Raw genomic sequence first — 27,348 nt, forward strand, 5'->3', positions numbered from 1 at the left:
CTGGGTGCTGGGGAGTAGGATCCATAGCTGGAGGGGAATCCAGAGGCCCTCTAGTCAGACCCCTTCATTTTACCAGGAACATACTGAAGTCCTGGGAGTTTGAGTCACTTGCCCAAGGTCACATAGATTAAAAAAAAGTGTGAGGTGGGATCTGAACATAGGACCTCTGGCTCTGGCCAGTTTTCCTTCCATTGTGCTGTGACTCATGGAATAGTCACTTAGAGTCTGCTGGCAGGAAACAACGCGGACGCCAGTGGCCTAGTGGAAGGAACACTTGCTATAGAGTCAGAGGACCTGGGTTCAAATCCTACCTTTGAACGCTGACCATCTGTGTGACCTTGGACAAGTCCCTTACCCTCTCTGAGTCTCAGTTTCCTCATCTGTAAAATGATAGGGTTGGGCTAGATGGCCTCTGAGGTTCCTCCCAGCTTTTAGCTATGTGATACTATAAGTAAATACAAAATGTATACATACAATTGAAATACAAAGTAATCCTGTCCCCTCCATTTTCAGTGTCAATCATACTGAAAGAGATGGTCCTTGACCATGCTTCTTGAATAGGTTTTATTGTAAAAGAAAACAACAAGAATCCAAATGATGTTTAAGCAGAGGTTTCCATGTGACCTCAGAAGAATTGCCAGTTGAGTCTTTTTTCTTAATTCAATAATTCACCAAACTTGCTGTTCCATTGGGGGTGGGGAGGGGATGTAATGGTTTACACCTGTTTTAACTTCTTGCTGTTTTTATTGGCCAGGTTCTTCACAATCCCATAATTCTTATGAAGGGAAAAATATGAAATGAAATATGGTGCAGGGTTGGAGGAATGACAATAAACATTAAAAACTGAATTATTCACTGTAAAATCTGAAATGCTTACCCAGCAGATTGGGACAGCCATGTTTCGGTAGTATTGAAGTGATTTATTGCTGGAGTCAGAGGGATCGGACGACTGCTTTTATTGGCAGGGGTGGCCCACGGTCCTTCCATTTGAGCTATGCAGTTTTAGGACATCTGAACCTCCCTCCCAAAGCTGGGACAGGCAGACAGCAAAAACACCCACCTTAATGTAGCATGGATCATGTGTACATGGGATGAGATGGATGAGAAAGCAGCCATCTATGGGATGGGAAGCCTGGCACAGCTGGCTGTCATCTGCTAAACAGAGAAAACTCTGGGCCACAGGATACAATCAGACTTCAGAAGGTCAGGGAGTGTTATGGCTTCAAGCATGAGCTGGCTCTGAAACAGGCAACGTTTCTCCCTCCAAACACAATGAAAAGCAAAAGCCTTTGACTAAACGATGCTATCATACCTCGTATTTTTCCTTGCAGTCTAACCCGTTGCCAGCTGGCCCAACTTACATGGTCCTGGCTAGCTGGAGTTTCCAGCCCCATTTCTTGCCTTTGTCTCCTCAGTCAGTGCCTGTCACATAGTCCATGCTTAATAAATGTTTGATCAATTGAATGGAACGTTGATCAGGAGACAGGAAAATGCTTACCCTTTTTTCTGCAGTCACCAAAGGACCATCTCTTTGGAGTGGCCCAGTGGAATCCAGAGCTACTTAAATCTGCATGGTCATGTGGCTTGGTGGAAGGTTCACTTCCCGCTTCTGTCTAGTCCATTCTGACTAGAGATCTATACCGCCAAGTAGTTCTGATTTGGGACCGTGGCTAGAGGTCCTGAGAATTAGCCTCTGCTTCTCACTTCCCCCCTAACTCACCGAGCAATCCTCTACACATCATTTTACCTTCTCCAAGAAGCCTTTTCCAGTGCCTTTTCATTCCAGTGCCTTCCTTCTGTTAATTCTTTCCGGTTTATCCTGTATTTAGCTTGCTTTGTATATATTGGGTGGCTCTTTGTCTCCCTCATTAGACTCCTTGAGGGCAGGGACTGTCTTGACTCTTTATTTCCTCCGTGCTTAGCAGTGCCTGGCTCATACTAGGAGCTTGATAAATGTTTATTTGATTGATAAAATGAAAATGAACAGTAAATTCCCTTAAGTAAAAGATCTCCAGCTAGATGATAACTTGGAAGACATTTAACCCCAGCCCCAGCACCATTGTGCAGATGAGAAAACTGGGATGCAAAGAGAGGACAGGATCTCATAGTTTTCTGCTAGATAGTAAGTGACAGAGCTGGGTTTTTAACCCAGGTGCCCTCATTCCTACTGATCAAGTTGATTTAGTTCAGCAAGCATATAAGTATCCTTATGTTCCAGGCAATAAAATCCTAATTCTAATTTATGCAACACTTCATAGTTTACAAAGAGCTTTACAAATATTATCTCATTTTATCTTCACCATAACCCAGGGAGGTAGGTGCAGTTGTTATCTTTAACATTTTTTAGATGAGTAGACTGAGGCAGAGATTAAGTGACTTGCCCTGAGTCACACAACCAGTTCGAATCTGATGCTGGATTTGATTCAGATCTCTCCGAGTCACAGCCCAGCACTCTGTGATGCCCCTAGTTATGATAAACAGAAGGCCCTCAAAACCGAAAATGAAATGGTTACTCCCTCTTGCTGCTTCCATCCAACCAGGAGGGAAGCACCCAGTTCATAAATAAGTAATTTCGAGAGGGAGACAGTATTAATAACTGGAGGGATGTAGATAGTAGCATCTGAGCTAGGCCTTTCTCGAAGGTAGCCAGGCGTTCTTAGAGGTGGTAGTGAGAAGAGAGTGCATGGTAGGCATAAAAGGAACAGCCTGGCCAAAGGTGTAGAGGTCAGAGATAGGATGTGTTTGAGGAATAGATAACAAACCGATTTAGAAAAGAGGAGCACTTGACTGCACGACCTCTAAAGCTCCTACTTTTGAAGCTTGGGATAAGTAGGCAGCATGGTCTAATGTAAAGGATACTGGTTCTGGCATCATAGGGTCTGGGTTCAAATCCCACTCTGATACTTCCTGTGTGACCTGTGACAAATCACTCAGCCATCCTAGACTACATCCTGGACTCCATGGCCTCTGAGGATTTGGATTTCCAAGTAGCCCCATGTTCCCTGGGCAGCATTCTGCTCGCAGTGAATCTGAGACCTGGCATTTATCATCCTCCCAGCTCTGAAGAACAGAGGTCATCCCCTTGTGAAGTCTCTGGGTTGGAGGAGCTGGGGAGGGCTGGGGGGCCAGGAGGGACTGATAGTTTGCCTTGTGGCCATTCTACTTAAACTGCCCAGGTCAGGATCCTGCTTGTGCTGGCAGCTGCTTCCCTTGATCCCTGGTGGCCACTCACCTTCTTCCACCTAAGCGGTTTAGCTGGTGCCAGTTTGTGGCTGCCACTTCAGAACTGTTACTCAGGGAAGCCAGCTGAGGACAGGGGCGGTATGGTACAAAGAGTGCCTCAGGTCCCTCCGGGGGTTAGGAGATGGATATTAGGGAGCACAGTCAATTTAACATATACCAGTTAAGTACCTATTACATGACCAGACCTGAGTCAGGTGCTAAGATTTCTGAGAAAGTTCTTCTAAACTGGCCATTCATTTCTTGGCTTAGGAATTGAATTACTTTTATAGTTTTGCTTTGCATTTCTCTTGGTGTTTAGGTAAGAAGAGACCCAGAGGTGTTGTGAGTGACCAGAAGACCAGTCTTCAAGTTGTGCTTCTGAGTGTTTTTTAGCTGTAGATACCTGGGCCTGACACTTGATCTCTCCCTATTCTAATCAATCAGCAGACATTAATTAGGCATCTATTCTAAGCCAGGCATGACGCTAGATGCTGAGAATACAAAGACAGAATTGCAGTACAACTGACCCTTGCCTAGCAGCTTTCCCCATCACTGGTCTGATAGTGGGGGTTGGCATAAGAAATTATTGTAAATGGTAGTTTGGGGGGAGTTTTGCAGCAACCACAGATGAAGGCCAGCAGATGACAAAGAAAAAGTTTAGAAACTGAGAAATGTATAAAACATGTGTAGTATTGTATACTAGCAACATATTTTATCTTTTGATACCATAAATACACACAACTTCTTTTTTAAAGTTAAAATAAGTAAAAAGTTTGTTTGCAAAAAGAATGTGAAAGCTAGCAGACAACACACAAAGGCTTAAATGTAGAGGTATATTAAAAAGGTTAGTAATTCAACACTCCATAAAAGAAAAACAAATTCAGGCATCTTCTCTGGTACAAAGGGGGGCCAAAACATTTCATGTGGTTTTCCAGATCAAGGGGGTGCCCTGCCCCTAATATCACACTGCCACTCTTCCCCCTCCCCCAATTTGGAAGGAATTACTGTAGCCCCTGCTCTCAGGAAGCATACATTCTAATGGAACAGACAACACAAAAATGTATCTGGGTGGATGCTGGTTAGATTCCAGGTCACCGTGGAAGGCTGGCACTAGCAGCTGGGGGAACCAGCCGCTGTCTATGAGGAACATCCTAGATACTTCGCTCTTCAGCGTTGGGGAAGGCAGTTTTTGCAACAGGAATTTCCTGTGCTGGTGAAATCAAAAGTCTAGTCTGCCCTTCTCTTTCCATTCAGATTATCACAATCCTCCGACTTTAGTAATACTAGGAATGACTATTATCTGGGTTTCTTTTGTTCCACCAGATTGTAAACTCCCTGAGGGCAGGGGCTGTTTTTAATAAAAATTTTGTATTTCCTGCAGGCTCTTTGAGGGCCAGGCTCAGTTGGGGGGTGGGAGGAAGAGAAGAGGCAGAGGTCTTGAGGGAAGGGACCAGTTCTAGAGATAATGGCATCCTCTCATTGGACCTTGAAGGAAGGGAGGGACTAACATATATGGCCATTGTGGGAATGAGAAAGGTGTGGGGAGAGAACCTCAATCTGTGCTTGATTCATTCTTTGGTTTGAAGTTACTTTCTCCCTTGGGGCCTCAGTTCCCTCTTTGGTAGAACAAAGGGTTTGGACTAGAGGGTCTCTTCTAGCCCCAGCATTCCATAAGCCAATTATCTTCTGGACATCACAGGGCTTTTAAAGTGCTGAGTTGTGATCGTAAGTAAGCATGTTATTTAAAAAACTACTTGATGGAGAATGACTCTGGCTTCTGAATCAATTTTAGTCTTTCTGTTTCCAAGTAATAATAATAGAGAAATTCACTGTATTCTACAAAGTGCCCAAAAGTTTTGGCGCAACCTTAAGCTTTAATAGCACTTTAGGATTTGAAAAGTCCTTGTCTCGTAGTGATGCTATAATCCAAGTACTGTTTTCCCATTCTGTGGATGAGGAAACCGAGGCTCAGTTCAGGGAGCCACATGGTTTCAAGTGCTGGATCCCTATTTTCCTGCCTCTGAGTCCAGTGCTCTTAATGTCCCACATGAATGAGGAACATCAGTCATACAGATCGGAAGCCAGGCCCTCTGTCTGAGGCCCAGGGGTAATGATTGGAGACTGAACGTTTTGTCTACACTGTCCTGAAGGCAGTCAAGGTGTTCATCTCAGCCACCTGGGAAGGAGACCTGTGTTTTGTTTCAAAGTCCTCTCTTTTATTCACTGGGGATACTTTGGTGAACTGGCACCAGTGATCTTGGAATTAGCAAGACCTAGGCTCAAATCCTACCTATGACACGTCTACCTGTTGTGTTACCAGAAGCCAGTTAACCTCTGTGCCTCAGTTTCCCAATATGTAAAATGGGGATAATATTTGTTCTTATCTCTCAGCACAGCTTTGAAGTTCAAATGAGAGAATGCCTATAAGACACCTTACGTACTTGTGAGGGTTATGTAAATGCTGGTTATTATCATCATAATAACCTTATTATTGTTCTTTTGTCCTCATCCAATAGAAATGAAGGATAAGCTCCTGCCCTATTACTTTTCGTCTTTTGCAGGCTATTGAACTTTCTTCTTCTTTGCTTTTGATCCAGAAATGTTTGGCCCCGAGGGCAGTCAGCTCTGCTTCATCAGAATTCTGATACCTCCTGTCCTGGGCATTGGAAGCCTGCTGGGGTTCTAACTCCCTTGTGACAGACAGCAGCTCTGTAGGTTTTTAGGTTCAGTGGTGATGGAGAACGGAGCCTGTCTTGGAGCTGTTCGAGTTACCCAAGGACAGGGGTGTGCTGGGATTGGAAACTTGGGCACCTTACTCTTTTGTCTTTGGCCATTATTGAGTGACCTGCTGTGAGCACATTCACCTGGATTCCAGGGAAGGAAAGACAACAGGAAACAAGCGTGTATTAAGGACTGCTGTGTGCCTGTGCCAGGGACCGTGCTCAGTGCTGAGGATACAAACAGGAGCAAAAGACAGCCCCTGCCCTCAGTGAGCTTCCATTCGAATGGACAAGACCACCTACAAACAGGGAGCTGCAAAGCTGGCGTAGGAGGGGGAAGTCTATTTCCCTTTGGTAAACGAGTCTTTTCTAATGATTATAAATGGAAATTTTAGATGGGGAAAGGGGTTGAGCTTGAGATTTCCTTGGATAGGGTACACTAGAGGGAGAAAACTCCCTTCACCAAGGCAGGATCGTAACTCTTTTGTGTCCAATTTTTCAGGGTTGCCTAGATCACTGAAAAGTTAAGTGACATGTCCAGAGTCACACACACAGTGTGTGGCTGTGGCAGAACTAACTGAAATTTAGGTTGGTGGATGAAGCCCCTTCTGGAGAAGGATTTTAGGCGTAGGTCTTGGAAGCACCTGGGTTCTAGGCTTCCACATGTCCAGCCTGAATTGGCCTCTAGGACCCCAAGTCCAACCCCCTAATTTTACAGATAAGGAGACTGAAGTCTTTGGAGGTGAAGGGACTTTCCCAAGGTCACAGGGCATTAATCATCAGAGATAGAATCTAGGCCAGCTTCCTGGAGGCCCAGACAGGGGAAAGTCACACAGGTCCCAACTTCCAGAGCCGGGATTCACCTCTTGGGCTTCTGACTTCCCCAATGGGCAGGAAAGGGACACCTTTGAGACGTTGCCTAGCTCAGGTTTGAGAATGAGGAGTGCCAGCTTCACGCTCAAGTGAGGCTCCTGCCATTCCCTTCTCTGTTTCCTCCTCTGTAAAGTGAAGAGGTTGGACTAGGTGCCCTCTGAAGTCCCTTCCAGCTCCATGTCTGGATTTCTCATTTTCTGTTCCCCTGAGATATGAATCCCCATCCTGAGTTACACAGGACTGAATTTCTTAGGTGAGACTTGTTTTCCCACCTGGCATATGGGAGCATATGTGTTTCAGACTTTAAATGTGTGTATGTGTGTGTGTATAGATAGCTAGATGGACTGATGAACAGACGGACGGATGGACGGATGGATAGGGCCTGGCTTCTCCTCTCTAAGACTGGTATGGGACATCAATCTTGCCCACAGGCCTCTCGCTTTCCCTTTTTCCTCTTCTCCTTGTCTATACTTGCTCTTCTCTTTTCAGCTTTCAGAGAATCCTCACTGGGGCTTGTCTGGGGAGGGGGGCAGAGGTGGTAAATAATCTGGGCTTTTCTGCTCTGGCCAAGCTGGCATCATCATTCTTAACCACTCCATTTCCTCTGATCTTGGTAGGTTTTCCCCTTCTCAAGGGCTCCCTTGTGTCCTATTGGCACACTAGAGAAATGTCAATGAAGACTTTTCATTCCTAGTCAGTAGAGGCCAAAGTCTTGGGTTCTATCCAAATACACCACCAATTTGTGTCTACCAATACACATATCTACCAATCTGTAGTATTTGAAGGAACTTAGAGGCCAAGGGCTTCTTGCCTGACCTCATTTTACAGTTGAGGAAACTACAATTGAGGCCAGTCATTGGTACTGATTAGAGAGGGCAGTTTTAGTTCACTATCAGAATCAGTGTTGGCTCGTAGATTGAGGAGCTGGTAGATAGCTCAGAGACCATCTGCTGCAGTCCTCCCACTTTGCTGACAAAAACATTGAGTTCAGGAAAGACAGCATCCAAAAGGACGCTGATGCGGATGAAGCCAGAGAGGCAGAGGCAGAGCGGAAGAGCAGTGGAGGGTGAACAGCGAGGGGCCTTTCCTCCAAAGGGAGGGTTGGGGGTAGCTCACTGATGGGAGAAGGATTGTTCTGAAGTGAAAAGGGAAGAGAACAGGGGAGGGGAGTGGAGGGAAGAGAATTGAAGTTCCAGGATAAGGAGCCAGTGAGGAGATGGGTGGATTCAGAAGCAGAGCCCGCTCGGGCTCGGGCTAGGGCTCTGGCTCTGGCTCTGGCTCTGGCCAAGTGCTTAGGTCCAGCTGTCAGAGGAGATGGTGGTGTCCTTGGCACAGGTCTGGAGCTCGTGTTGGCTAATAAGGATGCTTTACTATTGTTCATTATCTGCTTTAATAGTTATAATTGATTGTTTTGATATTTGTACTTGTTTTAAGGCCAGTCTCATCCCTGGATATAAGCAATTTGGTAAAGGCAGAAATAAAATACTATAAAATGGATGACAAATGGAAGTCAGTGAATTGTAATGAGTTAATAACAATAAATACATTTATACAAAGTTCTGAAGTTCGTAAAGTGTTTTGCATACATGACCTTATTTGATTTTCCCAACAATCCTGTGAAGTACGGGCTATTAGCATCATTTTGCAAATGAGGAAATTGAGAATCAGAGAGGTTAATATCTTCCAGAGTCACACAGTTCAGTGTGAGTGGCAGGATTTAACTCAGGTCTTCTGGCTCCATGTCCAGCATTCTATCCATTACATCCCTTAGCTGCCTTTGTAGGGGATAAACATAAATAGGTTGATTTAAAAAAGAAATTATTTTAAATGTACTTATTCCTTTGTGTTTACAGCTGCTGCTGAAGGAAAAGGCAAGAGTGGAGAAGACTTTTTCCAGAAGGTAAGGTGATGTTTTCCTATCATTTTGGCAGATGTGAGCTAACTTGGAGCCACTCACTTTATCCTGGAAGAGACAATTCCATATGCATCTCTATGAAGTGAATTTCTGTATTTCTGATCCTTACCCTGTATTCTGTTATAATGATGCTTTGAGGGGAGCTAGCTAGGGTAGAGGAAACAGTCATTAGGTAATCAGGGTCATTAGAATGAGAGAGATTCCCTAACTCAGCTCTGGACTTCCATGTTGGCCTTATGGATGCCTGTCTTGAAGTCTGTTGGGCCAGTCCCTTAAGTGAGCCAGCTCCTTGCCAAAACAGTGTTGGTGAACACCCCCACCACTTAGGCCATAGGGAGAGAGGCACTAGGTGGTGAAGAGGCCTGCCGCCTACAAGATGGATTAAACTCTAAGTTCTTTAGCTAAGCTTTTTTAAAAAAAATTTTATTTAAAGTTTTGAGTTTCAAATTCTCTCCCTCCTCTCTTTTCCCTCTCTGCTCCTTGAGATGGTAAGCAGATATAGGTTATACATGTGCAATTATATAAAATATTTCCATATTAGTCATTTTGTCAAGACTGAAATAAAATAAAAAAAAGAAAAAAGTGGAAACTTTTATCTGAGTCTTGAGGGCATTTTGCCTTATTCCTTGCCTACTTAATTAGTGTTACTGAACTTGTCTTCTAGGGCCCCGAACAACACTTGGTGGTGGTTCCTCTTAATTGGATGTTGCAAGACTATCTTGGGTGAGGGTGTTTCTCAGTTACACATGTAAATCATGAAAAAGTGCTCTTCCTAAAGTCCTAGTGCTGGGATAGATGAATTGAAACTATTGCCTGTTTTGATGACTGTGTGTGGGGGGGGGAAATTCACTTTCAAATGAGGGGGCAGGACTTTGGGGCCTCAAAGCCTATGTCCAAATCTAAATCTATGATTGAGTGCGACTCTGGGCAAGTCATGGTTTCTACATTTATAAAATGAGGAGGTTGGTCTAGATTAGAGGTGAGGCTTGAACCAGACTGAAATGTAATTGGGAAACATTTAACAGAATAAATGAAAATACCATTTGTTGATGTTATTCAGTCATTTCAGTTACGTCTGACTCTTTGTGACCCTGTTTGGAGTTTTCTTGGCAAAGATACTGGAGTGTTTTGCTATTTCCTTCTCTATTTAGCTCATTTTACAGATGAGGGAACTGAGGCAAGCAGGGTAAGTGACTTGCCTCGGAATAAGTATATTTAAAATATTTTCTATTTTTCTAAATCAACCTATTAATGCTTATCCCCTACAAAGACACAGCTAATAAATGTCTGAGGCTGGATTTGAACTCAGGAAGATGAGTTTTCCCGATTCCAGGCCCATGTTTTATGCCCAGTGCCCACCTACTTGCCCCAAAAAAGACATTACCACATAGATGATGGTAATTTGTGGTTTCCTAAGTCAGTATGAGGCCTTCAGGAATCCTTCAGGAATCCGAGCTGACCCAGAGTCCATTACCTTGTAATTCTAGGGTGGTCTTTCTCCTGTTTCTTCACAGCCTGTATACAATTATTTCTTGTTACGTGATTCATATTAAGGCTGAGTTTAGGAGCTAGGGGTGAGTATTAGCACCTTGTGGTCAAAGGGTCCTTACCTTGATCCCTGTGTTGATAGTCAAACTTGCTTTTACCAGTTCATTTGGTAAACTTACATCCAGCCTTCTGCTTTCCGTGTGAAATTTGGAAGGTGGGATGTTATTCAGCCTAGAATGACAATGTTAACCTCCTCCATAAGAACTAGTCCAGTGTAAAAATGTTAGTCAGAAAAAGGTAAAGAGTCCTCAGCGTTATAGAACAAACTGATTGCTGGTACCCCTGCATCCCCCCCCCCCCGAAATGGATTTGGATCCAGCATATATTTGCCCTCACCCTCAGTAGAAGGTAATCTCCTTGAGAGGCACTGTCTAATTTTGTCTTTCTGTTCCCAGTGCCCAGCTTTGCATCTGGTACGTGGTAGGTGCTTCAGAAATAATTGTTGAATATGTTGGAGCTTGAGCCAGTCCTCTTTTATGAGGAAAGGTCCAAGGAAACGTGTATCTTTGCCCTTACTTGATTCATCATGGCCATGGAAGGTTGCAGTGTGAACTGGTCGGATATCAGTTGGGAAGAATCAGCTACATGGGGATGTACCAGGAAGTCATCCATGGCAAAAGGGAGAGCTTGAACAGATGCCTCATAGAGCTAGGTTGAGGCGAGGTGGTCGCAGAGAGTGATGAATATAGAATGTAAGAGATCCCATCTCTGTGCTGAAAGGTTCCTGGATTATTGGAACTAGAAGGGACCTTAAATACCCTCTAGTCTAAACCTGTTATCATAGAGATTTCCTTTAGCAAATGCTTAGTCAATCAGTCATTGGGCATATAGGCCCTGTGCCAGGAATACAAAGAAAACACAAAATCTAATCCCTGCCCTCATGGAGCTTACATTCCATAGAGGAAAACAGCATGTGCCTGTATAAGTAAACCTAAAACATGTATGAAATCATTACACGGTCATTAAATGCCTCCTGTGTGAAAGGCACAAAGCTATGTGCTAAAGACACAATGTGGCAGATGGGGACATCGGGGAGGAAAAAGACTCTTCCAGGGTCATGCAGCTAATTAGAAGTGGCACCAAAGACTGGAAGCTAGGGCTCCCAACTGCCAGTCTGGGGTTTTTTTGCACTGCCTCTAATTAAAATTAGTTCCTGTAAAGTGGGGTTCTCCTAGGAGATGGAATATTCTTCCTCTGTAAATTTTGATTTGTTTCCCAGGAGCCCCTGGAGGTTTCGGAATTTTTATTATGAATTCCAGATATTCCAGTAACTAATCTTCCTCCTGGAAAATATTTGCCACAACTTTTTCTCGGATGGATGGGAGAAGAGGGTCCTAGCTTCATTTTCTGAGCAGTTTGATCTTTTTAAAGTTTTCTAAAAATCCCTTATTCTCATCAGTGGTGTGTTACTAACACAGAGGCAGAGGAGTGGTCTGAATAAGGCGAAGGGAAAATGAATAAGGGAAAAGTAAAGGACTTTTGACTTATCATGGGACAATTCTAGTGTTTTAGGCAAAGGAGAATTTTATATAAATTTTTGGAAATTGATGAGCCTTTATGTTTCTTCTTATTAGTCCTAGAGCCCATTTCATTTCTGTCTGCTGGCTTACATCCTGGTGTGGGAGACTGAGAGGAGGAGAAAGGGAGGGAGAAGAGGGAAAAAATAGAGACATCATTAGACAGGCCAAGAAGGGCAAAAAAAACCATCCAGGGAACCAACTGGCATCCACTATGGATTAGATTAAAATTGTGGGAAAATATTGGAAGGCCCCAAAGTCATGTTGTCTACTGTGTTTTTTCTAGGGCTCTTACATTCTTGGATGTTCTAGGCAAAGAAGTGTGGCACGTTCTCACTTGGTGTCCCTTGTTCCTGCCTGCATTTTGTCCCTTTCACTGTACATCAGCATGATCTTCTGAGGATAGAAAGCATGGTGTGGGTGGTCCACACTGTGTGTTTCCTATTGAACTCCTTGGATGCTTTGGTGGAGAGAAGAGCCCCTTCAGCCTGCCCCTGGGAGCTTTGAACTCCATAGTTGATGCTGATTTTCATTGTGTTGCTAAGTTTTTAAAATAGTTTACATAGGATGAGTCAGAAATCCATGGGCTGAAATGTCAAACATTTCAGTAGAGGTACACAGGGATTTCTAGCTCACACTGGACACACGTTGCCTGTATTATGGCTCCAGGCTGAGCCTTGACTTCAGCTGAGCTCACCCATTGACTGACATCCAACATAGATCTGGGAAGTCGTCAGTTCTTTATTGAGGTGGCTCAGCCACACTGCCTTGGGGAATGATAGAAGGAAAGCTGCCGTGGGGGGGGAGGCAGAGACAGGGTGGGGAGAGGGAGGGAAAGAGAGGAAGAGAGAGACAGAGGGAAGGAGGGGGGGAGGGGGAGAGAAAGGGGGGGGGGAGGGAGAGACAGAGAGAGAATAGAGAGACAGAGACAGACACATCTGAGTGTGTAGCCTGTTAACTGGGACCATCAGCAAATCAGGTGATTTCTAAACCTCAGCATCCTCACATGTAGCTCGGGGATGGTAATTCCTCCAGTGCCCACAATTCTGGGTTGTTGTGAGATTCAAATGAAAGGCACTGGGAAACACTGCTGTGTTTCTCAAATGCTAAATTGCTATAGTGTTAGCAAACATAATACTGATAATTATTATTCGTCTTAACAGCAGTGATATAATTGTGTCAGCAGAGGAATGTTAACGTGATTTGACAAATATTCCTGGTAGACCTTTTCCTTGTATTGTTTTAATCCTCAGTTGGTCATTTTGGTTAGGGGAATAACTTTGGGCATTGTCACCCTATAAGTCAGCCCTGAAGGATGACATTTGTTTGTTTTAGGGCAGACTTTTTATATACATACATATATACATACATTTATATACATATACACACATACATTGAAGTATCAGAATACCTTTTAGAGACAGTTATACCCATGTTAAAAGCTGCCATGTGTAATAGTCATGCATATACTGACTCCAATGCTTCTAGGACATAAATATCCAGTCTAATATATGCACACATTATGTGTGAGCCTGTTTTTTTTTTTTTTTGAGGATGGGCAGGTGACTGGGGCATTTCCAATCAGTGATTTTATTGATGGGAGCAATGCCCAGTTCAGAAGCATTTTTCACCACTGTAGATTGGCAGTGCCTGTGATTTACAGTGTTGAGAGTTGCCTGGGGCAGTGAAAGGTTAAGTGATTGACTCATGGCCATACATCAATGGTGAATGATACAGGCAAGGCAAGGGCCTATGTACTAGGCCATGCTGCTTCTCAGTAAAAATAGACATGCCTTTATACCTGCATCTATAGACTCCTTCCTTAAGAATTAGAAGTGCTATATAAATAGAGATTATAAACTCCCCCCATCGGTCAATCAGAAACACCTGTGCTGGGGATGCAACCACAAAGAATGAGTTACCTGTTGAAACTCATCACAATAAAGGTTCCTCACCTGGATTACTCGGTTATATAGCACATTAAAGTTTGCACAGATCCTCACAATAGTCTTGTGAAGTAGATGTTATTATCCTCATGTTACAAATGAGGAAACAGGCCTAGATGAAGTGACTTACCCAGGGTCATACAGCTAGGGGAGTGTCCAAGGTGATATTCAATTTCAAGTCTACCTGAATCGAAGTCTAGTGCTCTACAGAGGATACCTAGCTACTGCCAGCAGCTCAGTGATGCCCCTGCCTCGTCTAGCCCCTAAGGTCTGCAGGCCACAGATGGCCCTAGTAAAATGGAAGCCCCTGGATTGCAGGGGTGTCCCCCTTTGTGTCTCTCTCCCCAGTGCCTAGCACAGTACCTAGGCTAGAGGAGCCACCTTTAAATGCTTGTTGACTGGGTGACAATGGGCTAATCTCCAGTGGCAATTTCAGCACTGACATTTTGTGTTTCTGTGAAACAGTCACAGAGTGGAAAGTACTAATATCCGAGCGCTGGACGGGGATTCAGAAGATCCTGATTTGAACCCTGTCCCAGATACTTACTGGCTGTATCTATGAACCTTGGTTTTCTCATCCTATGAAATGGGGATAATGGTAGCATCTATTGCCTCTTGTGAGGGTCAGATGAGCCTTTGAAAGTCTCTGAGTGCTAAGTGGACATGCCTTGATAGTTATTGTTATTAGGTGGGGAAAAGAGTGAAGTCAGCAGAAGCCCTGAATACCAGAAGCTGGAAAGGAGGGACAGGGTTCGCCACCACTCAGAAGAGAAAGAGGCTGAGTCAGGGCATGACCGACGTCAGTATTTTCATTAGGCTGTGCAGTTTTCTTTCCTCTGTATGGACGAAGAAGTTGTACATGGAGTCATTTGTGTCAGGCACTGGGAGTACAAGAGAAGCAAAAAAGGTCCTGCCCTCCAGGAGCTTATATTCTTTTAAAAGATTTTTTGGAGGGGGTAAGGTGGGGCAGTTGGGGTTAAGTGACTTGCCCAAGGTCACACAGCTAGTTTTGTGTTGTGTCTGAGGCCAGATTTGAACTCAGGTCCTCTTAACTCCAAGGTGGATGCTGTATTCACTGCCTCACCTAGCCCCGCCTCCCCCCCCCTCCAAGGAGCTTATATTCTAATAGGTGAGACAACATGTAAATGACTGGATCCATGCAAGGTATAGAGAAAGTAGGTGAATGTCATCCAAAAGGGGAAGGTGTTAGCCCCTGGTGGACCTGGAAAGACCCTGCGCCCAAGGTGGGATTTGAGCTGAGTTGAGGGAAACCAGGAAGTAGCAATAACAGACCAGAGCTCCCAATGCATGGGAATTGGCCAAAGCAGGACAGACAAATTTTTATGATATGTGTTTGTGAGTTTTGGTGGATTAGCTTTTTGTGACCTGTAAAGCTTTTTTTTTTAATAACTGAATTTTTAATATTTAAATCCGAATTTAATAATCCGAATAAAACAAAAGAGTTTTAGTTCTAGAAGATTTGTTAACAAACCAGAAATCTAAATTTAAAAAAAAAAGATTAATTTGGGTATTCCTTGGATTATGTGTGGGTTAGGGTATGATAAGACCCCTTTTTGGGACCAGAGATCTGGAGCTGGAAGGGGTCAGTTCAGTGACTGTCAAGCTCAATTCCTCTCATTTTACAGATGGAGAAACTGAGGCCCAGAAAGGTTAAGAGACTTGCACATACACTAAGCATCAGGGAAAGGATGTGAACTCAAGTCATCTGAATCCAAAGCTTTGCCACACTTAGTGACAGATTCTCTTAATAATCAGAAATTGCCCTTAATCCTTTTACTTGCTTATGTGGTTTCCTGGGTAATGAACCAGAGACATTGTTTAGGATAGAAAAAGTCTGCCAAACGTTTGGATCTGATCTTGAAAATCATGTAAACCTATAGAAGACAAAATCACTAACTTTCTCCCAGAGCTGTTTCTCTAGCTTTAAGCAGAGTTGAGACATAGCTGATTTGTCTAGGATATAAAAGAATGGCTTTAATTGGGATACTTTTCCCACTCCAATTAAAGTGGGAAAAGTATCCAATTCATCTCCTCAAGTTTCCTTCCCATTTTTGGTTCATTTCCATATACCAGATTTCCCACAGTGCCCTTTAGGGATCACTTGGGAATAAAAGACCGCCTTGGCTGCTACTTAGATTGTAAGCCTATTAAATTGCAAGCTCCTCGAGGGCAGGGGCTGAGCTTTGCCTCTTTTTGTATCCCCAACTCTTAGCACCAAGTAGGCATCTAATAAATGTTTATTCATCACTGAATTGAAGTACTTGGCACTTTAGATGAAATGTATGTCCCTTCCCCCACTTCCCTACAATATCTCAAAATGCAAAAGACTTGGAGAGCTTTGTGGTTTCAACTCCCCATTTAGCTATGGCTGAGTTTTGATTCTGCCTTGGACATCTTCATCTGGACTTGTATTGTCAATTTGCTGGGGTATTCATTTTGAACACATTCAAGTTTAATGCCTTTGGAACCTTTTGGACACTGCCCCACCCCAACACCAGAATTAAGAACACATTCCCCTCATCCCCCCTCCCCCCATGGAGTGATTTAAAATTTTTTTTTAAATTGGGAAATGTTTTAGATAGATGAAAGCCTGCCTGAATCTCCAATTTAAACTGTAGCATTTCAGTTACTCAGTGAAATGTGGTATCTTATAGAATTTTTGTCATGTTATCCTATATCTATACTTTCTATCCCTCCATTCATTTTTCTCTCCCATTCTATCTCTATCTGTCCTGTCCATCTATCAGTCTATCTGTCTCTCTGGAATGGACTTTTTTGGGACATGTGGATGCATCCTCAGAAATGCCCAAACTGGCAGATTAGGATGGGGAACATGATCCAGTCATCTGGAAGCATTTCTCCACATCTTTATTGAGGTCTTCCTCATTGTGCAAGGGAACGGTGTTGGGAGAGCAATCTCCTGCTTCCTCCTTCCCCCTGGACCTGTCACTGTGCCTTTGTTTACCTTTTTCTGGCCCTCATCACACAATGCACCAACCTAAACCAGTCTCTTCCATTGTATCAATCCTTTCCTCTTTTCTCTTTCTCCTTCACCCCCATCATGAAAACTGTATCTAATTGAAACACATGGAAACAATCGGCCAGTCCTTTTTACAGCTCTTTGGACAGTTGTTCATGGCTTACTCACTGTCTGTCCTGTTTCCTTTTAATCGCTTACTCTCTCCCCCCACCCCCTTTCTCTTTTTCCCTCATGAGTAGTAACTTGGCCAAGTTTTGGAGGGAAATTGTTTTAGGTGGGGATGTGTATGGTGATTGTGTTACAGATGTGATTCATCTAATCCGAAATATGTTTTCAGCATCTGTGAGTTTAAGGTGAATGCCCTAAGAAAATGATCTGTGGAGGTTGGAAATGATTCATAAGAATTATATTTTAAGAAATTATTTCACACTATTGTGTCCCATTCCCAAAAGATGCCTGGTTATCTAGCTATGGGTCCCTATATTTCTTGTTCCCAAGGGCTTCGCTGAAGAGTTGTCCTTGGGCCATTTGAAAAAGTGGTTGAACACCTCATGCTTTTCCTGAGTGTAAACACCAGGGTCATAGTGAGTAGCTGTTGGGGTATCCCTCGAGTGTGCTCATCATCCCCTGAATACCTTCATGCTGTTTTGGGCATGTTTAAACAAGGAAGCAACAACTGCTGTCTTCTGGGGAACGGCATTAAATAGAATTTGGCTACATGGTCCCAGCTGTTGGCACCTGAGAAAGTTGTAGAAGGAGGCTTTTGTAAGGCACAGGATCATCGAATTTCAGAGTTGGCAAGGTGCCCGATGGAATGGAAAGAATGCTGGATTTGGAGTCAGATGTTCTGGTTCAAATCTCAGCCTTGACTTGTGTGGTGTTGGCCAGTGCACTTCAAGTCAACAGGCATTTATTGCGATATTACTGTCTGCCTGTTTCTGTGCTTAGTGCTGAGGATACAAAGAAGGAAAAACATGGTCTCTGCCTTCAAGGAGCTCACCTTCAAATGGAGGAGGGACAGTGTGCAAACACCTTGTACCTAGAGATCTCTCCAGAGGAAATGGGAGTCTTCTCTGAGGGAGGGCATGGGCAAGGGGCGGTCCCTTCGGAGTCACGCTATAATCCTGCCATTTTTTAAAACCTCAGTGATCTTCTGGTCCAAGCCAGAGCCATGTTGGAATTTCCAATGAGTGACTCTTCATCCTTTGCCTCTCCATCCAGTGGGGGGAAGGGGCACTGCTTACAGAGGCGGCCCATTTCACTTTGGGGTGTCCCAGATTGTCAGGAAGTTTCTCTGCCTGTTCTTCACAGGCCTGACAGCCCTTCACATACCATCTTGTCCTTTCAGAGTCTTTCCAGGCTAAACCTCTGGGCCCTGCCCTCCCCCCCCCATCCTGGTTGCTCTCCTTTGTATGTTTTCAAGCTCACTGATGTCCTTCAGCACAAGCTCTTTGAGAGAAGGGATTGTTTCTCCATATTTGTACCCTCAGCGAGTGGCACAGTGCTTGGCACATAGTCAGCACTTACTGAATGGTTACTGATTGATTCCTAAAATGTGCTACCAGAACTGAATACAGTAGGAGTTTCACAGTTTCTAGAGGGGACCTGAGTGGTTGTTGATTCTAACCCCTCCATTTTGTAAATGAGGAAACTGAGGCCAAGGGACTTTTCTGGGGTCACACGGATGGGAAGTGGCAGAGCCGGGACTCCAGTCCAGGCCATTTTCAGTTGCTGTCTCTCTATCCCCACTTCACAGATTTCTGTGTGCCTTAGTGTCCTCTACTATAAAATAGGGATGATAATAGAAACACTTCACAGGTTTCTGGGAATGTGCTTGGTGCATAGTAAGCTCTTACTGTGTACTTTTATTGTCCTGGAACATTGGAAAAGTTCAGTGGTGGTCACTGTGAATTAAATTGAAGGGTACAGGATTTCAGCAGGAACATTGACACTCACTTTGGAATATGACAACATTGAAAGGCTCTAGATGATTGGCACACTAATTCTCTTGCTATGATGATTCATCTTCTACTTTTGAAAGAGTGATGGCTTAGGAATGAGGTGTCTAGAGACCTTGAAAACCACTTTTCCAGTGGGACGTGGGAGCCGTGATTTTGTGGAGTGGCTTGGGTGGCCAAGGGCCTGGAGGCAGAAGCCTCCACGAAGTCTCTTTTCAGACCATCAGTCTGTGGCAATCCATGTGATCTGGCTGTTGCAATAATTGAATCAGTTATTTGATAGTTGAGTTTGTGAGGGAGTGTCAGACATGTGGGCATATGTAATGTTAGCACGTACCAGTTCACTGGAGATGCAGGGTGGGGGCCACCAAAACAAAGATGGAATCCCTGATTTGGAAAGGGCTTTAGTCCATTAACAATGGAATCTCTTCCATAACCTCTTTGTCACACAGTCATCCAGCTTCCAGGCAAATATTTCTAGTGATGAGTAGTCATTATTGCATGAGCTATTATACCGTGTTTCCCTGATAATAAGACACTGTCTTATTATTTTTTTTGGACAGAAAAACACCAGAGGGCTTATTTTCAGGGGAGGGCTTATTTTAATGAACATTGACAGCAATTTTAATAAACAGGTAATGTGAACAAAAAAATGTACCTTTATTCAATAATGATCATGTCATCTTCTTCAACAACATCGTCATAAGTGTCCATACCCTGAATTCCGTCCTGGATGTCTTGCGCCTCCATTTCCTTCAGAAGAAGTGGACCCAATCTGTCATGTCCAGCAATATAGCTCTCTTTAAATGAATATGTCTTGTCCAGGTAACCTGCTTATAGTGCCTTGGCGACACAGCTGTCAGTAATTTTATCCCATGACTTCTTCACCCAAGTCACGACTTCTTGCAGACAGGGCTTCACAAAGTTTCCACGCTGATTTCTTTCCATTCTATTTTCAATGTAGTTATTGACTTCCATGTGCAAATGGTCCTTGAATGGCTTCTTTATTGCAATATCAAGGGTCTGGAGATAGGCAGTCATTCCTGCAGGAATCATTACTTGATCTATTCTTCTCTCTGCAAGGAAGTTCTTCATTTCTTTAGCACGGTGAGTGCTGGCTGAATCCCAGACTATCAGACCTCTTTAGTTACCTCGCATAACAAGTGGCAGCATTAAATCAACCCACTTTCTTATAACGGCTTGTGTACACCAGGCTTTTTCGGTTTCAAGAACGTAAATGCCACATACACGTTCAATCTTATCTTTCTTGCCCTTACTGATGATTAGAGGTGTGGCTTTCTTTCCATCCAAACGAATTGCCAAAACACAGGTGACCCGTGCACTTTCATAGCCAGTGGTGGGAATGTAGGTTGACGTTGCACCCCTGTGATGAATTGTTGTTTGAGATCCTTGTCCCATAAACACTGCAGTTTCATCCATAGCAATCATATTGCAGGTTTGGTACTTGGAAATGTCGATCCTATCAATAAAGGACTTGAATGCAAGTGCACGTTTAATTACTTCAGCATCTTCCAGCTTAAACAGTGTTGTTGATCTTCTTAGGGACAGTTCATACCGTTGAAGGAAACCGTCCAACCAGTGTTGTGATGCTTTGAATCCTTCTGAGACCATTTCAAACTCTGGTGCCATTGAAAGGGCAAATGCTTGAATATCAGCCCTGCGCACAACCAAGGCCTTTGCTCTCCTGTCAGCAATCCATTCACCAATGAGGATCTCCAAGTCAGGATATAAGGGCTGCCGACCTGATCCAGACCTGCGCTTTTTCCCTTTTCCCTCATCCACCTGTTGATTGAGGTTATTATAATCTGCTCTCCATTTTCTGACCATTCGAAGATCCAAAAGTTTTTCTTTACAGAAAACTGCAAGATTCTTGCCACGTGACTCCTCTACAATTGCTTTCTTATACTCAACAGTATAGCTCTTCCTTTTTGTACTCATGTCTGGGGGTCAAAACAGACAGAATAATAAAATTATGACCATCAGTCCTTCTTTTCACTCCATCATGCCCCCTGAGTTCTTTTTTCCTCCATCATGCCCTTTTTATCCTCCATCATGCCCCCTCATTCCCGCTTACATACCGGGTTTTTATGTTGTCCTGCCTCAACTCTCCTCCTCGGCACTGCTCTCAATGGCGCCAGCAAGCAAATCACTGGGGAAGAACAGGATGACGTGCTCACTGCTGCAGCTCTGATTGGATGCAGCTTGGAGCGCGGCGTGCGTTTCACGGGGGGGGGGATGGGGGCTACAAAGGGTACCGTAATGTAGCGTGTAGCACAGGGGATCACCTTCACTACAGTAGCAATCTCAATAGGGCTTATTTTCGGGGGAGGGCTTATTTTAGAGGAATCTTACACAGTAAGGGGAGGGCTTATTTTCGGGATAGGTCTTATTATCGGGGAAACACGGGTAGAACCATTCAACATCAGAGTTGGAAAGGATTGTCTAGTCTGGGGATGGGGAACCTGTGTCCCCAAGGCCACATGTGGCCCTCTAGGTCCTCAAGTACGACCCTGTGCCTGTATCCAAACTTTACAAAACAAATCCCCTTAATAAAAAGATTGATTCTGTAAAACTTGGACTCAGTCAAAAGGCTGCACCTGAGGACCTAGAGGCCATATGTGGCCTCAAGGCTGCAGGTTCCACACCCCTGGTCTAGTTCCTCTCAGATCTAAAACGTAATTCCCTCTATAATATCTTGGACCAGCTCATACCCAGTCTTGAATAATTCTGTTGAGGTGAAACCTACCATGGTTAGCTCCTGAGGAGTGTGAACAATGAAGCCTGTGAAGTGGTTGTAATATTCTAATTTACACTGCATGTTTCCATTGGGCTGGAACCAGTTAACATCATAACTTTGAATAGTGTACATTTGAATGCATGTGTACCTCCTGAGGACGCCTGTGTCTCCTTGGGGACAGTTTTAATTCTTAGAAAGTTTTCTGTGACATCAAGCCTGTATTTGCCTCTTTGCAACTTCTCCTCAATTATTACTAATTCTAATCTCTAGAGCTAAAGATAAATCATCTAATCCCTCTTCCATCCACTTGACAGACCTTTAAGGCTGCTCTAATCTCACTCCCCTACTTATGCAATGTTTTCTTTTCTAGGCTAAATGAGCCTGGTTCCTTTAACTAAACCCCATGTGGCATGGAGAGATCCTTGGGGTTGCTTTCCTTTGGATGGTTTTCTAGCTTATCAATGACCTTTTAAAAATGTGCTGCCCAGTCTGTGCAGAATAATTCGGATGTGCTCTGCTCAGGATGGAAGCTGTCATCCCATGAGCCCTGGATCCTGTACCTTGATTAACAGAGCCCATCAGGATGTCATCCCATGAGCCCTGGATCCTGTACTTTGATTAACAGAGCCCATCAGGATTTCAGATCACATGAGCTTTCTTGGCTGTCATAGCAACCAATGGAAAGTAGCCCTTTCCTTAAAGTAACCCTTTGTAGGTGTGTGTGTGTGTGTGTGTGAGAGATTAGATGCCAAAAGTGTCTGCCTGTGACTTCTACCTGGTCTTGGTTTTGTCTTTTGGATCAATGTAGAATAAATTCTAAGAATACTGAATTAGGAGGTTATACTGCTCACGAGATCACTGTGTGTATGTATATATGCATGTTTGTGAACATATATGTACCTTTATGCATCATGTAACCTCTGAACCCAAATTTCTTCATCTAGTGAATTACAATACTTTCATTTGGTTTCTACAAATATTAACATGAACTTCTTTGCAGATAGAGCTACAGATATTAAAACTGATAGTCTCTGATTTCAAGGAATTTATACTCTGCATATAACATTAAATATAGTACAAACTATAGATACAGGAGAGATACCAAGAGCTTTGGAAAAAAACATATTTTGTATGTACTTAGGTAAGGTTAGGGTTCTACTTCTCCCCCCAAAACTGATATAGTCATTGAAGATACAGTCACCTTCATTCAGTCAGACAAACAATTATGAGTATAAATCAGGTGTGAGAAATTTCTTACTTTGAAAAGATTTTGGTGCTTTGACCATTACATACAGGCAGGTGAAGCCATCCAGGATTCACTGATAGGATTGACTAAAAGAGATTCCTCCTTGGACCCATAATGTCTATGTGTCACATTAGTAGTCTAATAGTCATTTAGTTCAAGTGGCAGATTGATCTGGTGATGGAAGATCTCCAGTTTGGGCCAAGCCTGTGAGAAGAAATAATTCTTGGGGATAAGGAAACAAACATTTATTAAATGCTTATTTATGCCAGGAACTGTGCTAAGTACTTTACTAATGTTATCTCATTTGATCCTTGCAGCAACTCTGGGAGGTGGGTGATATTATTATCCCTATTTTATAGTTGAGGAAACTGAGGCAGACAGAGGTTACTCAGGGTCACACAGCTTGTAAGAGTCTGAGACCAGGTTTTTTCTGACTGTAGGTCTAGCCTGGTACTTATGTACTTTATGCCCTTAAGAAGCTAGAACAAATTCTAGACTCCCTCCCCACATACATTGACCTTGTCTTTGGAGAGACTAGGTCAGTAGCAGACAGTGTAGCCAGCTGGGATTAAAGAGACAGTACCAGCAGGAAACAACACATCCTTCTGGAAGATAGGACAGATACCCTTGGCAGAGAAAAGTACTGGCTATGGACTCTTCAAAGGAATGGACCCTCCTAGTGCAGCAGAGAGCTCCACCTAATGGGGCTTTCATGAGGACTCTATGTGGGGAGAAAAGGACCTAGAGTAAACCGGAGTAATGGATGAGCCCTTTGCCACATGAGTTCTCTTTGTGTGTGCCTTGCCACCTTTGTACTTTAAAGTTGTTGTCATTCTTTCAACAAATACTGTGTGCTTTTTTGTAGAAGACTGTGCCCCCAGATTTGGGGGGATTGTTTTTGTAACCACTGTTCTTGCTGTACAATCTTAGTAAATGCCTTTACTAAAAAGTTAAATGTCTGTCTGATTATTAATGGGAGACACATCAATGGGGGCTCCTGAGTGTCAGTACTCATAATCCAGTCTCTCAGAGTTACCCATAGAATCTAGAGGATAAAAGTCTGCTGTCCTCTGCGAATCTGACTTGCTAACGTGAGTGGGAATTAGGGGGTGTTACATCCTGGAGGTGCTATATTTACATGTGTACATCTCATTTCTTGAGATAGAATGAAAAGCTGTTGGGACATAGGGGAGACAAAAAAAGCAATTATAAAGTACTGGCTTTGTGCCAGACTGTATTAAGCAGTTTATAGAGATCTCATTTGATTCTCACAACCACACGACGAGCTAGGTTCTATTATTATTCCTATTTTATGGTGGAGGAGACTGAGGCACACAGAGGTTAGGTGACTTGGCCAGGGTCACACAGCCAGAACGTGTGTGAGGCTGGATTTGAACTCATCTTCCTGACTCAGGGTCTGGTGCTTTATGTGCTATGGTGCCACCTAGCTGCCCTTCTATGGAATGGGCTGTTTCATTTTGAATTTAGATCCTGTCCTCTTTCAGGATACTTTAATATAATAGGCATTTAAATGCTTGTTGATTGATTTGTTATATATCAAGGTACCCAGGACAAAGTGGTCAAGGTAAATTACATTGGAAAGATTGGGTGGGGAATCCGTTAGGTTGCTATTTCAGTTGTTTCCATGACCTTCCAGCATGTGGCATGCACTTCCTATGATTTTAAACCTTTCTCTCTTATAGGAGGGAACCAAGCTGTGGTTTTATAGAAGTCACTTCCCTCTCTAGCTGCTTATAAGATTTCAACATCCACCCTCAGCTCTTTATATTGGAAAGTTATCCAGTATATAAATGGGCAAAGGTTAGGTGATCTTTGCTCATAGGGTCAGAATTCACTGGAGAGCCCCGCTGGTATCAGATCTGTTATTGGCGTTTAGTCGGTCATTGGCCAGCATTGGGCCTTTCTGTTTCTTCCAGCCAAAGCCAGACAGACCTTTCAGGTTTTCTGCTCACATTTGGTTGCTGCTGGATGGTGGGAGCTAACCCATGTAAGGAATGTCCTCTGGGATCATGGAGGTCACTGACTGGGATTCAGTCAGTCGGCTAGCATTTAGCCAGATGACGTAATACCTTCCTTCATCTCCCTAGCACTTGGCGCACAGTAGGCACCTGATAAATGCTTGTTGAAAGAGTGACTCCACAACTTGCCAGCATCCTTCCTAAAATGTGATTCTGAAGCTTCAATACTTTAGTCATGTAATGAGAAGATGGGATTCATTGATGTTAGTAAAGATCGAAGGCAGAAGGAGAAGGGGACGGCAGAGGATGAGATGTACAGAAAGTGTCATGGAAATAACATACATGAGCTTGGATAGCCTTTGGGAGATGGTGGCACATAGAAGGGCCTGGAGTCATGAAGGTCAGATGTGACACTCAGGGCCAAATACAGCACGTCACGTATGGTTCACGTAGAGCAAAGTGTGACGGCTCTCTCTGACCCTGGGGTCTGGGGTGAAAGGACCAGCACGATCTCCTCCATTTTACCTCCTGATTTGTTGGCTGTCTTTGAGACTCACCTCAAGCCCTGCCATCTGCCAGGGGCCTTTCCTGGCCCCTCCCATTCCTTCCTCTCCAGTTACCTCTCACATACCCTGTGGACAGAGTTACTTACAACTTACATGTTGGCTCCCCCATTAAAATGTGTGTTTCTTGAGGGCAGGACCATTTTTTTTTTGCCTCCCTTGGAATCCCATCAATTACCACAAGACTTGATCCTTAGGAGATGCTGAATAAATGTTTGTTGACCGCTTCCTGATGCAGCCTCAGTTTTCACCCGGTTTGCTGGCTTTGCTCTCTCCTCTTGTGCTCAGGGTCCACCAATATCCCCCAGACCCTTTTGACATGGGTGCTTGTCTTGGCCATTTTGTGTGTGTGAAGACACCTTTGTGAAGCCAAGTGTGAGGATTTATACTCAACCTTATTAAGTTGTATCTTAGACTGGCCCCGTTGTAATGTTTCAGTGGCTTTGTGACTTGCCATGTGTGAGGAATTGGTCACACATGTGGATGCTTGCAATTCCCTGTTGTGCTTTGTCCAGCTGTGCTGATTGTGTGTGTGTGTGTGTGTGTGTGTGTGTGTAGATTGAGAAGGAATTAGCAATAATAATCATGAGCATTTATATTGTGCTTACTGTATCAGGCATCGTACTAAGCACTTTACAAATATTTCTTTGTTTGATCTTTATGACAATGCTGTGAAATTGGAGGAAGAACTCTAGATTGGTAGGAGACTTTAAAAATTAAAGGTAGGAGCATTGGCTTTTGGATTAATAGCTGGCACGAACCTTGTAGGTTATCAAGACCAACGCCTCCATTTTGCAAGAGGGGAAGCTCTTTATATAGAGTTATGTGGTTAGTAGTAGCAGAGCTGAGACTCAAACCCAGGTCCTCTGCCCCCCAATTCCATGTTCAGCCCTGTTGAATACTCCAATTTTATACCTTGAAGGGGCTCAGGGTCATCCAGTCTAATACTGTTATTTTTACAGATGAGGAAAATGAGGCACAGAGGTTATATTGCTTCTTGGGGTTAGCCGGCGAGGTTTTGGCAGAGCTGGGCCTAGAACCCACAGCTCTTGGTTTTTTCACTTCCATAATCTGACTATTGTTCAGAAAAGGTAAACATTTTCTCTTAAATCAGCAATGCTGAGGCCTTCTTGGGTGGCCCAGATTGTTGTGGGAGTCTACATTCTGTCCAGTGTGGTTAATTCAGTGTTGTTCTGTGGCCGGGGGATTTAGAGAACTCTATAGTTCCTTTGAGGTGCCTCCTGAAGGGTGGAGACAGAAGAGATACATCAAACAAAAGGGGGGGGGGTTCTTATTCCCAGCTTGTTTTGACACACACAGACAGAGAGAGAGAGAGAGAGAGAGAGAGAGAAGAGAGATAGAGAAAGGGAGAGAGACAGAGATAGAGAAGAGATAGAGGCAGAGAGAGAGAGACAAGAGATGGAGAAGAGAGATAGAGGCAGAGGCAGAGAGAGAGACAGAGAGAGAAAAGAGACAGAGACAGAGAGAGGAGAGAGAGGAAAAAGAGACAGAGAGAGAGAGAAGAGATAGAGAAAGGGAGGGAGAGAGAGAGAGACACACACACACACACAGATTGTACCAACGTGTCTGAAATAGCCAGGTTTTTAGAAGTCATCAGGCTTGATTTATGTGTTAACAACAACAATAATATTCCTAATACTTTTATTCAACACAGAAACAGTTATTTTATCTATTTGTGCAGAACATTAAATATTAGAAAAGATTCAGATAATTAATGACTTTTCCCAGTACCATTTCTGTCTGAATAAATGAGAAAGTAATAACACTCAGGAATGATATTTAATGAAGCACTTTTGAATCTTGCAAAGTGCTTTACACGCAGAATTTCATTTGAGCCTTATGATGACCCTGTGAGGTGGATACTGCATCTTTTATTATCCCCATTTTACAGATGAAAAAACTGAGTCTCAGAAAAGGCATGTAACTTAAAGTCATCTAAGCGGCAGAGATGAGATTTGCACCCAGCTCTTCCCGCCTCCGGCTCTGACCATCTTCTCTGTGCCCTGCTGCTCCTCAGGCATGAATATGACATATAAATGGCAGCGCATAAACATTCTGGAGGCCTGAGACCTGCCATGTCT

The 27,348-nt window shown here is 43.6% G+C and overlaps 1 protein-coding gene across 3 annotated transcripts in view; it reads left to right on the forward strand.

The window, feature by feature from the left end:
• Window positions 1-27,348, forward strand: part of BICC1 (BicC family RNA binding protein 1) — a 286,143-nt gene that overhangs the window by 75,131 nt on the left and 183,664 nt on the right. For all 3 annotated transcript variants that reach the window (XM_069101823.1, XM_069101824.1, XM_069101826.1), the window contains exon 2: window positions 8,669-8,715. In XM_069101823.1, the coding sequence (XP_068957924.1) occupies window positions 8,669-8,715 (47 nt within the window). The remainder of the gene's footprint in view (window positions 1-8,668; window positions 8,716-27,348) is intronic.

The sequence above is a fragment of the Petaurus breviceps genome, unplaced genomic scaffold (genome assembly GCF_028583685.1).
Source record: "Petaurus breviceps papuanus isolate PSGF00001 unplaced genomic scaffold, PetGlider_PUasm1.0 490, whole genome shotgun sequence".
Lineage (NCBI taxonomy): Eukaryota > Metazoa > Chordata > Mammalia > Diprotodontia > Petauridae > Petaurus > Petaurus breviceps.